General features: G+C 38.6%; 1 protein-coding gene across 1 annotated transcript in view; it reads right to left on the reverse strand.

Annotated features, from left to right (window-relative positions):
• The window catches only part of LOC103802423 (copine-4), a gene marked incomplete at its 3' end in the record, with an annotated part of 85,431 nt that overhangs the window by 33,569 nt on the left and 38,638 nt on the right, over positions 1–13,224 (reverse strand). The window contains exon 5 of the mRNA XM_009074893.1: positions 6,674–6,772. Coding sequence (XP_009073141.1) covers positions 6,674–6,772 — 99 coding nt within the window. The remainder of the gene's footprint in view (positions 1–6,673; positions 6,773–13,224) is intronic.

Genomic DNA, 13,224 nt, shown 5'->3' on the forward strand with positions numbered 1-13,224 from the left:
TTCACCTACTAAATCTGTTGATATGTACATCAACTTGATGTATAAAGAAGGAGAGGGAATAGGAGAGAAGTGAGAAGACATTTCCCAGTTCATAGACTTGCAAAAGTCAATAAGACTGTTTTACATAAAACTCAATAAAGCCAATAAGACTGTTTTACATAAAACTCAATCTTCATTTACCCACCAAAATCCAGTTCTGACCTCGGCAATTCCCACAGTTCAAGCTAAAGATCTGACAAGCATCATTTGAAGGAAATTCCCTATACAGCCCTTATCATATCTCAAGCTCTTTCAATGAGAACAGAGTTCAGAATACAGCTCTAAGCAGGTAAGTAACACTGAGAAACAATTCTCAAATATTTTGCTTGCACTGTGAGGCAAACCTCAATTTCCAGTCTGTTCCTACATTCCCATATTGATTTGGTATCTGACATTGCTTTTTATTGATTCATCTTTGCTCTTAAATTAACTTTTCAGTTGAGAGGAAACTAATGCAAGAATCTGCAATCTGACAGTAGTGGTAAACATTGTGAAGTTTGGATTCATCATTCTGAAAGTCACTTAGCATTTCTTCCAAATGCCTGACAGCTCTGGGCTATGCAAGCTCTTTCAAACAACACAGTGAATCTGGAACAGAAAGCAACCTGGTTTTAAACTATCTCCTGTTAATTTAAGAAATGTTGCAAATGATAGTAATGAACTCCCGAGACTATAACTGTGTTGATGTTGCTTTTATACCCTGAGATTTAAACCACTGTGCAGAGAATTTCTGAGTATAAAACAAACATCATTCAGCTATTCTTCAATGAGAGTCAGTGAACTAATGCTGACACCTGGAAGGTCCTAATCTTCTTGTGGCTGTGATGAGGAGAAACTGAACAGACACCTGCAAGGTCCTAATCCTCTTGTGGCTGTGATGAGGAGAAACTGATCCCTCAATGGGAGATGTTATTCTCTCAGTGAAGGATGCTGCCTTTCCAAACATTCTTACTCCTACTCTTACCAAAACCTTATAAGAGAAAGGAAAGTCAATGTTGCAAATGCCCATGCCACACACAGCAGAGGGAAGTGAAGTTGACTAAATGAAGACAACCATTGTAGAACCAAAATTTGGACAGTATGTGGCTACCAATAGCACAAGCTATTCAGAGGAAGAACTGAAGATGTCAGGAGAGTTTCATGTAGTCTAAGACAAGACAAATGATAGAGAGCAATTGCTTTCTCTAGGACACCTAGGTGTGCTTGCACACCAGGACATCGGGTAGTCTTCTGAGGAAAGGGCTAGAGAGCTGTGGCAAAGATTGGGCTAGCATTTGCATGTTCTCTTGCCTGCCCTGCAGTTCTTTTGTTTCTCTCTTCTTCCTTCCTGTACAGCTGCTACAACAAATTGCATACTTTGTAAATGACAAAGGAGGAACCATGGTCTAATGGATGGAGTGAAAAAATCCAATCAATAACAGGCAGCATTATATCCTGCATTGTCTCTTTCTGATGCCTCAAGAAAAACAAGTCACTTTTAAGTGAACTGCATCTCCTCCTGCCTGAAAAGCTAGTTTGTTCCTGCTGTCCCTCTAGGCAAGGGGACAGGATGGGTTTTTTTCTCTCTTTCTGTCCCAGAAATACATTCACCATGGGAGAAGAGCTGCTTTTAATCACTATTTCAGAGGTTTCCACTGGAAACTTGCCTCTAGGGAATGAAGTGAAAATTAAAGCATTTCTTGCTTCTCCAGCCAAGGACCCCAGCTTCAGCTGCACTGTACCTTGAGGCTGTACTACTGGCTGCCTCATCACAGGGATTTGGCAGGTGCCTGACATGGCTACACTCTCCACAGCCAGCATCAGCTCCTGATGTTGAAGGCAATCCTGGATGAACTTGGCTGTCTCCTGATAAAACTAGGCATGGAATTGTCCATTGGTGTCAACAAACTCCTTGGCCCATTACTGAAGCCTTAAAGTTCTCACCACACAGTTATCTGAAGAGTTACATGATGCCAAGGCACTGAGTGAGGGTCATAGGCAAATACCTGGGCAAAAGTGGGGACCCAGCTTAGATCCCTGCAGGACACCATCGAGTCTTGTGCACCTCAGCAGCTCTTTTCATGCCCCAGTAACACCCCAAACTTGTGGGAATGTCAGTGGAGATGGTAAGTACAGCAGAATTTCTTCCTCCCTTTCCTTTTGTGTTTGTGTGCATGATTTTTTTTTTATAATACAGGAACAATTTTTTTCCCTTACATAGCTCCTGTGCTGCAAGGAGATCCAGGTGATTTCTCTGACTTTTTTCCCCCCCATATCCCTCTGGCTTCATTGCCTCCATTAAAAAAAAAGTAGTAGAAGATTCCTCCTTTCAACTAAGATAAGCTTTAATAGTCTTTACATTTTTAAATAATCTTAAGCTTTTCTAGTCTTCTTTTAATATGCTTGATAGATTAATATTAGAACACCTTAAAAACTGCCACTTTATACACATATCAAAAATATATATTATACATATATTCAGAAAAAATCCTAAGAATACTATAAACTCAAGGTATTAGCATTACACTAAAAAAATGTCACAAATAGGGATGGTCTTATTCTTACTGTGTTTTCTTATGTCAAGATTATGGTGAAGGAGTAACTAATGCATTTTGGAATGTTGAAAAGCATTAAATGAAGGTTTAGAAATCGTAGAATCATTAAGGTTGGAAAATACCTCCAAGACCATTGAGTCCAACTGTGAACCCGAGTTCACCACTAAACTGTGGTTCATGCAATGGCTGCTTCAGATGTGAATTTCAATAACAGGATGTCTTTGTGCCATTTTTTATTGGTGGTCAGTATGAAAACAGGATAGGTGTCAAAATGTTACAGTCTGTGACTAGAAGGTAATTTTTATGGGACGGAAATGCACACCAAGTTATTATCCCAAGGTTGTTCATGATCAGGAAGTATTCTTAAACAGCATGAACGGATTTAATCTGTACCACCAACCAAAGGCTAGTGAGTTTTCCTGGAATTCAGTCCTTTCAGCCATGCAGAGGCAACTGACACTCTGAAGGAGTCATAATTCAAGATTTGTGGCTCTTACCCAAGACCTGCCACATTTAGGAAAGAAATTCATAAACTGATTATGCAACTTTTGATCAAAACAAGTAATCACTCATTCAGTTAAGGAATCTTCTCTTCTTCCTTTACATGGTACTGGTTCAGTCATTAGCAGGCTACCTAAATGATACCTGGTCTCAAACATACATTCCTGAGAAATCTCACAGCTGAGGCAAGCCAGCAAGCCAACTGTAAGCTCATTGAAGGCTCACACTCAAAACTTTGGATAATCAGTACCCAGCCCTGGGATGGAACTGAAACAGTCCTAGAAGCACCATCACTTCCTGTAAGTAAGTAGGTGACACATATCCATTCTGACAGTCTCAAGTGGTTCTGTAGCAGTTGATAGATTGGCTACAAGATAAAAATATCTTTACTTTGAGAGGTGGAAGTTGAAGAATGGGTCAGAATGCCCTGTGCTTTTTACAGGATGAACTATGTACAATTAAAAGGCAACTTCGAGATCCTTGACAACTCCTCCAGAGACAAGGTGAGCTGAAGAAATGGTGAGAAGTACTAGCAGTTCACAAATGACACACAGCTCTTCCTGCTCCCCAACACAAACTGTGGTACTCTCATTCTTATTGCTTAATGCATTTATGATAACTTGTGGTGCTGATACCAACCAATACAGATGTTACTGATCAGCAGAGAGGGAGAGCTGTGCTGTTGGTGTAGCCTCCTTTAACACTGCACAGATTTGCAGCTGATGCTTAAGGAAAGTTCCCCATCAATGATGAATGCTCCCTCCTATTCTCTCCAGTTGCCTGGAAAAGTGAAAAACCCTGGTTGAAAATCACTAGGGTGTTTTGATTTTCTTTTCATTATCTTTTGACAGAACTATAGCAATGTACTGTAGCTGGCTGTAAAGTCTACTGCAGAAAGGAAAATATAACCAGAATAAGAACTTTCACTGTGTCTCCTTAGCAACTCATATAGGGATGTCAGACCCGAGCTCTGCTCTTTACACTGGCTTCCACAGCATCTGAGATGAAATTCCAGGTTTTGGTCCTCATCTTTGACACTCACTGTTGTGATGCTATGTGCAAGAATGCTTAATGCCATGGGCTGAAGGATGAAGCTGGCAGTTTTATTCTTCTGACTGCAAGGAGTACTACATGGAAACCAATATTTTCTGGTCGTAGGCTATGAAAAGATCTCTTCTAGGAACAAAGAATTATGTTTAACCTACTCATCTCCTCAGCCACATACAATTATTTTTATCTGATTTGGCCTTACTTATCAGAAATACCTAGCAACACATCCACTTGAAGGCAACACACTTTCCTCCTCCTCTGCCATTCCCTCAAGTTTTACTAAAACCCCTTTATTCAAAGTAAACACTCTAAGGCACATGCTCTCTATTTAGGGGGGCTAAAACTAAAGGAAAGAACTGACAAATGCTAACCACAATACTTAATGTGGCAGAAAGGATGTTGACATAAACTGTGCACAAAGATGTTTTCATGGAGTCCACAGATAATAGCTTATATTACCTTTAACAGCAATAGTTCTTTCTGGAGAACAGAGATAAATGAGATAGGATGAGGGAGGGACAGAGACAGAAAGGGAAATTGCTTTCTGGCTCCAGTCAAGTGACATTTTTCCATAATAACTATGTCATTTTTCCCAGGATCTACTCAAACTCCCTACTGCTTGTTCTTGTCCATGATCACCAAAGCCTGCTTTCATCAGGTGCAACAGCCATCTAGTATGGGCATGTATACTTTTGGGCCACTATTTATCAGCCACTTAAATGACAAATGCTTACTCTCTTATCCGCTAAATCTTGTTTCCCTCTAGAATAGACTACAAAACAAGGGTTAGAAAAGAGGAGAAGGGAGACTGATTCTCACATTGCTGGTAATTGTGTCCTATGAGAACTAGCTATAACAACAGCATTGGGTTTCACAGGTGCAAGCCCACATAATAACTGCACACTAGCAACAGAATGAGAGGGGCAAGGGAAAACTAATGGCACAATGTCCTAGGTGTGCAGAGGAAGATTGCAGTGTTACAGGTGAAAGGCAGCCTGATGAACAGCAAATAGCAGGCTCTCAGCAAGACAAAGCTTCAGTCACTTAAAGCATGATGCAAGATTAAAACATTCCTGGGCAGCACTGTGATACTGCAGTGTCAGCCTAGGACAAAAATTGACAAATGGCTGTAGTAACTTCTTATGCCTCTGAAGGAGTAATCATCCTTTTTGCTAGCTGAGGATGAAAACAAGCAAACTGTTTCTCCATCATAATAAAGAGTATATAGTTTATCCTTCAGAGCTGGTCCTGGCACTCTGGTCTGCAAGTCTCTTATCTTGGCCAACAAGCTGTCTGTTTAGGGATGGTTTTTTGAAGGCATTTACATTGAAAATACACCCCCTTTATGACTCTCACACAGTTCCTTCCCCAGCCACAGGTAATTGTATACAAATTTGGAGTGTTGTGACATCACTGGTCTTGTTAATGTTATTCATTGTGGGATCTGTTTACCTCTGTATTTCCACTCAAATTCCATTTGATTAAAGTTTTGATCTTCTGATTTAATTTGAGAGAGGAAAACAGGGTTTCATTTACACTCAGATTCTGTTCAGAAGATACATGACTGATACATCAACAGTATTTTACACACATGAGCAACATTTGGCAAACTTTAGTGTGTTCTATGAACTTCAATAGAAAACAACTAGAATAACCATAAAAGTTTCTTGACTTATGGCATAGCCTGACTGCTTACCATTTAGCAAACACCTTTTGACTCTGTGTTAGCTTTCTATTAACACATTATAAACAGAATCTTTAATATAAAAACGAAATAAAACTTATTAGGCACTTGCATTTAGTTTTGAGATCACCATGGAACAGTGAATACAAATTATCAGCAGATTCAACATCTTTACCTCCCCCTCAGAGAATTTATCAAAACTAATACCTTTAGAAGTAAGTAATAATAGAAAACAACAATTTCTGGAATTAGATATGCCAAATCATTTATCATATTCAATAGTTACCATCAACTTCGATTTGAAAAGACCAGGCTGACATAAAGAAGTGAAATTATTAATGAGCTAACAATTTCATTTTCCCATAGGACTGTAATTCATGAAATATTTAGGAAACTGATTAGTTTAATCATGAGGGGCTCAAGTTAAAGCTGGCAGTAATGAAGGCAGCATATGAGAAATGGAGAAAGATGGAGAATGAGCCTCACCCAAGAAAGGCTTTTACGTCAGTAGGGAAATGCTTTGAGTACCCAGACTGTGCATCTGCTTTGCCATAGCAGCACAGCACCTCACAGAAACCAGCTGCTTGGGCTCAAAGGAAATAAATCTTAGCAGAAAGAAATGCCTGTAGAATGGGAACTAGAAAATGACCCTAAGTATTGCAGGCATGGAAGTACAGGAAAGGCTGCTTTTTTGCATTTTCAGATTATCACATCCAGGTAACAATAAAACCTATAGAGAGACCAAACCAGCAACTAACTTCTGAGAGACCATGAGGCAGTGTCACTTGCTTTATTACAGGATTGCCTGAGGAACACTGCTCTACAAAGATTACATATTGACATTGCTTGGGTGGTTTCCACTTACCTGTCTTCCTTCCATAGCTCCTCGCATTTCCTTGAAAGTCGAGCTAAACTCTCCAATGAAGTCATGCTTTCCATTGGAATCCCAGTCCCAAACTATGCACTGGGGAGACAAAGTGGAAAAGAACAAAAGAGTGCATTTTTCTTCATACAGAAAAGAGGTTTTATAGAAAAATACAGCAGGAGAAATTATGATATACCCTGGGTGGAATGTTTTACCTAAAAGAAAATCACAAGACATATTAAAACCATATTCTTGTCCTGATCAAAATAAAATGACAAGTGGCATCTCAACACAGCTTGCTGCTGACATTTGTGTGTTATGGAGTTGGCTGATGAAGGCAAGTTCATGCATTTCAGAAAGAAAAGAATTATTGTCTACATCTTTTTGCTACATGTAAAAATACAGGACTATATGTATTTGCATGTTCATGGTCAAATGGTGTCTTGACTTACCTCATTGATATGCTTTACAAATATAAATTAATACTCAAAACCCGAGTTGCCTTGGGCAAACTTTGGTGTTTGCATTTTTACAGTCAGTGAAGGTGAGACAATAGTTACAGAGATCATTTTTGAAATAGCTTTGAAATTATACACATTATTAGAGTTTGGTGCCCATACCTTGCCTGTTTCCCAGCATTGCTCACAGTGAATACTCTATTCAAACCTGACTGGTAGTCTTTCCTAAATTTGTTAAGATTAATATCTCAATGAGTTTGAGCTGTGAGAATTTTATGTTACAGATCTTGCTAAATACAATGCAGCTAGCCAAGACTGAAGTACATAGCAATAACTACATGCTTTGCTAAATATTAATTTTAAAATTGGCCCAAAGACAATAAAGGGGCTCACACCTTTGAAGAACAAAATGCCAAATTCAGCCTCAGGTTCTCTCGAGATAAAAATCACATAACTTGACTGAATCAGGAGGCTTTTACTGAAATCATCCTGCTACAAAATCTTTTTTTTAAAAGCAGAAATGCCTCAAAGCCATCTGCACTGTGACATGAGGAGTGCATTGATATCTAGCTATCAGATGGCTTTGAGGATAACTTAGGCTCCCTCCTGAGGGACAGTCTTCTGGATCTGTGCATGAGTGTGAGGTAAGAACTTGATTGGTGGGAGTAGTAGAAGAGCTCCCTCCTGAGAAAGGCAGGAATGAAACAAAACTGGAGGTGATGGGACAGCGGTTGCGGGGTACCAGGCTTAACAACAGTGGGTATTATCAGGCTGCTTTGTCCCAGTGAGGCTCAGTGCTTTTGATCCAGCACTACTGGTCAGGTGACACAAGAAGAAGAGCAAGGTTTGCTCCTCATAGACTCTTCAAGCCATTAGAAGTTTGCTTGGTCCAAAGGGGCACTGAGTTCACCCAGAAGGAAACTGAAATAATTGGATCTTGACTGGATTTTGAGTTTTAAATATTTTCAAAAAAGCACTTTATTGAAACAGACTTCCTTGCCCACCAGCTATGCTTTCCTTTTCCAGCCTGAATAATACAGTCAGACTGGTATGTAAGCACTCTGGCCAAATCCTTTCAAAGCTAGTGGGAAAGACTCTGTAGAAAGCTTGAGATTTGGACAAAATGACAGACTTCTCTGAGGGAGAGCAAATGGACAAAAAAGTGTTTCAAGAGAATGACTATCTAAACGACCTGACATTCTCCTACCACAGCCTGAAGCCTCTTCCACACAAATGTTTGTCCATGTGAGGCCCATTGACTTGAAGCATAGGTAGAAAGATATTTGATCCACAGCTAATGCAGTTACCTGACCTTACTATGCTGTTAAGTGCCCAGACACCGTATTTGCCTTTGTAGACGCAAAAAGGATGGTGATTACATTAAATTCTCACGCAGGACTTTTTCAGGTAGTATACCATCACCCACATTAGCATTTAGGTTCATTTTGGTTTATAATGACTCTAGCTTTCTTTTGAACTTTCAATGCTGTTCCATTTAGCTCCAGGATGAGATTTCACTAGATACAAATGGAATTTTTCTGATCCATATAGAAGATGTGTAGTAGAGGAACAAAGGACTGTCCATAGGGACATATGGACATATAAGAGCATAACTCTTATTGCTGCAGACATTAATCAGTTGAAACAGTTCAGGCAAAAACCTGGTTCTTGAGCCCTCGAAACAGTTCATTGGTCAGGCAAAAACCTGGTTCTTGAGCCCTCTGTTACTTTTCCATCCTATCACCCACAATTTTACTTGCTTTTTTTATTTTTTTATTTTTTTTAATGCAGGGATCTCAGACTAGAGAAAGACCTCCAGATTCAAATGTGATAATATTTTGCTCTAAGACTTGGAGGCACTTTTTAGCAGCTTTGACATTGAGGGGGTGGAGGGAGGGAAGAGGGAAAAGGGGGACAGTTCCCATGTGTGTTTGTTTATAGGCTTTTATACAAGCTCATACTCATTTGATTACTCTTTTATATACAGGAGTAATCAAATGAAAGTGGCTTTCTGGTTCTGATAGTGGTAATGCTGCCTGGAAAAAAACTAGACACAGTATTTTCAACACTTAGCACCCTGGGCTATTCTTGATGATGAAATCTTCACTAATAATCATGCAATGCTTATTACCAACTCAAATTTTTAGATGAGCTGGTAGCAAAGAAAAGTCCAAGAAAAAAATATTTAATTTATAAAAGAAACCCTGGAACTATTTTTGTTTCATAGAGCTTGAAACAGCTTCATTTTCTTTTTCTGAGAAATTTCTTGCTAATTTAAATGGATCATTTTTTATTGAAATCGCTTTATAAATATTTCCTGAAAAATAGATTTCACAGATGAAGCATGACTTAAAACGATTTTTTATTCCGTAATGTTTGCAAAAAATATTTAAGATCCTAAAAGTAATACTAAATAAAAAGATTTGTCAAAATGTCATAGCAAAATTGCTAAAAATGTGCAAAAAGTGTAGTATTAGTAATGCTGGCAACTAAAACAACATGACTATTTTACAAAGAAAAAAAATGAACCTTTATGAAATTTTCTAACTGGATTTACTTTTCAGGCTCAGTCTTTAAACTCTATTGGAGCATAAACACAAGAACAGACTCCAGGTTATTGGAGACCTCCAGGAAAATGTACTTTGAAAAATTTATATTAAGGTGCTGATATTATGAAGAGGGAGAAGTTTTGAGTGTTGATTTGTGGTTAGAATTTTAACTGGTGATCAGCAAAGTTAAATTACATATAAAATGTCCGCCCAACAGGGATCCAACTGCTTTTTTTTTCCAGACAGAAGTTTTCTAACTCTAGTTTTCAGAAAGCCAGATGGTACTTTAATCTTCATATTGGCTTCAGAAGGAGGCAAACAATTACAGTATTATCTCAGTGCCATTTGCTCTATTATGGTAAGGGAGAAAGGGAATTCCTGCAAGTACATCCATTATGACTTTTTTCCCCCAGAGTTTCACATCTGGCCACAGAAATTAATTGTTACTGTCTGAAAAACATGTTGTACACAGTAATGATTCTGCATTTCAAATGTATGGAAAATATTTCTGAAACATAAAAATACTGCAGTCCAGACATTTTTATAAAACCTATTCAGACAGACAAAAGGAACAGGGAAGAATCTTTGCAAATAACCCAGAATCAGGTAAAGACAAGAGGTGATAACCAAAGTATTATTTCCCTATGAAACACTTGAAAGAGTATTTTTTTGTCCTTTGTTTGTTTGTTTTCTCGTAAATTTAGAAGGTTCTATGTGCTTTTTGAATTAAATCCTCCATAACATAAATCATCCTTTATCTTTAAGCAAACCTTAATGTGTTTCTTGGGTCTGTACTCTTAGAGGTTGCTTAAGAAAATGATTAACAGTACACTTACAGTCTCTTAAAAGTCTCATTAATTTAAGGAGACTATCCATACACTTAATTTTAAATACTGGTAAATCAGTGTTCAGGTAACTGGTGAAAGAATTCAGTTTCCTACCTATTGGTTACAAGCTCAAATACAGGAATAAAAACTTGTGCTAATGCTGCATGGTGATGGAATAGCACTGACTGGAATGATGAACACCTTTCACCCCTGCATGATTCTACTTTCCTCCCCAAAATACCTGCTGACTGCAGGGATAGGGAATTCTGCTTCAGACCTACTCAAGGAAAGACCCGATACTATGCCTGATTGAGCTAATAAGGAAACTCAATTAAGATGGCATCAGAGGATCACTTCTGGGTATCCACATCTTCATTCCTTCAGTTTTTCTTGTAATACCACAAAATGAAAGTTTTCCTTGCAGGCTGAAATTGAACCCTTCACTGGAGAAAGGAGGGAGAAAGGTCCATTTTCAGGAGATAAAGAAAGAAAAGGATATCTCAGGTGGATGCCTGAGAAAATGGGAAATTTTTCCTGGTTTAATTTAATTTTTTTCCCACCAAGATTAGATCTTGCCAATACTCTCACTACAAAGGGAATTCAAGAAAGATCGTGTTGGCACTGGAGCTACAACAGCACAGGATTCTCTGGCTGGTTTTCCTTATGCTTCCCAGAAGATGACAGCTAGATTTATCTTGCTACCTCTGCATGGGCAAAAACTCACTCACACAATTTCTGATTTTAATTATATTTCACAAAAATATAATCTGGACTGTACTCCAGCTCCAGCCAATACTGATGTTCTGTGATGTGGTGATGCCTAGATAAGAAATAAATCAATTTTTCTATCCACTGTCTCCCAGTGAGTGAGGCAGTTTTCCTGTTTGACAATTCAACAGCAAAAAAAGTATTCCTACTTATCCATATGATCAAAACTCAAGAATTTATTTTTAAATTTAATTTCTGTGATCTGACTTGAGACAAGAATTTGGTGCTCCAAGTCTCAGTTAAAGAGTCAGCAAAATTCTAGTACAATTGTCATAAAATAATTCTTCCCACCATCCTATTCTAGTTTTAACTACAGGGAGCATTAAGTGAGAGAAAAGACTGGCTACTGTATGTACACATTGGTGGTGTGTGTCTGCAGGTACTGAGATTATTTTCCCTATATACCTTCAGAGAAATTCTTCAAGTGGTTTGTTCCCATGAAGTTTTTACAATGAGAGAACTATTATATACAGCACCTTTGGGCATGAGTAATGGAGAAACTTGGAACTTAATCTTGCAGTTTATGAACCAGCCCCAAACATGCTCTGAAGGTTAGTTTTTACAAGACTAGCAGTGAGTCTCCTGACTAAATCCTATCTGGAGGCAGCTGACAGCCAGACCATGGAAATGTACTTCTTGAAAATAATCCACTTAAATTTTCCTCAGCTGGCCAGACACTGCAGATTATAGCATGTACAAAGCCAGTAAAAGCACAGAATATTCCCAGCGTTGTCAGCCTGAGTTTCTCCAGCTCTGTGTATGCTCAAAGCCCAATTATGAAATGTCAGGTAATGAAATGAAATATTAGGCTTGTGCTGGTACTACCTTGTCACCTAGTTGGAGAGAGAGAGTGTTGGACAGCCCTTCTGACAACCTAAGAGCTTAACTTGAAACAATTCACTACCTTGTGACCAAAGGATACTGGCTTGGGTGGGAGAGAAGACCAAATCCTTGTTCCACTCTCCAGCAGCTCCATGCTAGCAGAAGTGCCAAACAGCCAGAAAGGCAGCAGCCTCGAGCAGCCAGAGTCAAGTCCCTTGAACAGAAGGCTCCTTACTCTGATATGGCTCTGATTCAGGTGAGATCCTAGTCCATGTGCTGCACTAAAAAGGAGATTTCTCTCTGTGTAGTTACTTCAGTATCTATCCCCTGACACTCAAAAGGAGTGGAAGGGATACCTTTAAAGGAAGAGAACTATCTTTGTCCATTAATTGCCTGTAGTCCCTAGCTAGGTGTTAAGGTAACAGTACTGAACAAGAGTGGCTTAAATTCTGAACAGAAACTTTTCCTTGTGTTTTTGTGAAACAAGATATCTCATGGCTATGCGAGAAGGAGAATGCTCATTGTTCGACTTAAATGTAATAAATTACAGTCCAGTCAGTTATAAAATTCTTACCATCACCACAATGATTTTTAGGTAGAGTTTATATGACACTATCTCTCAAACAAATGAAGTCTTGACGCATATGTCAGTGACCTGCTCTACTTCTAGTATCACTCTGAGCTGCAGATGGTATGAGGTGGCAAAAGGCTACAAACAGAAATCCTTCTTTGGTTCATCCTCTAGGATCAGTGAAAACTTTACAACAAAAATAACACCCCATCAAACTCAGAAAAGCCAAACACAGAAGGTGAAAAAAACTCAGAAAAAAATTTAATTGATCATCAAAGTAATTTTTCTGGAACAGTCTGTCTCTCATCAGGGCTATTATTACTTGATAATGAAGCAAATCTCCTACTGTACCTCCCTGAAGTATATGTACCACACTTGGAATACTTCAAAGAATGCCTTTTTATAAGAAGGCCTTTATCCACTACCTACTTATTCTCCCCACTTGAGTATCAGAAAAACTCTATGCAAAACCTTCAGTATAAAATCAAATACTTCAAGCTATCTTGTTTCTGTAGTCACGATGTTCCAAGGCCAAATTCAACATTATACACTTCAC

The sequence above is a fragment of the Acanthisitta chloris genome, unplaced genomic scaffold (assembly GCF_000695815.1).
Source record: "Acanthisitta chloris isolate BGI_N310 unplaced genomic scaffold, ASM69581v1 scaffold15005, whole genome shotgun sequence".
Lineage (NCBI taxonomy): Eukaryota > Metazoa > Chordata > Aves > Passeriformes > Acanthisittidae > Acanthisitta > Acanthisitta chloris.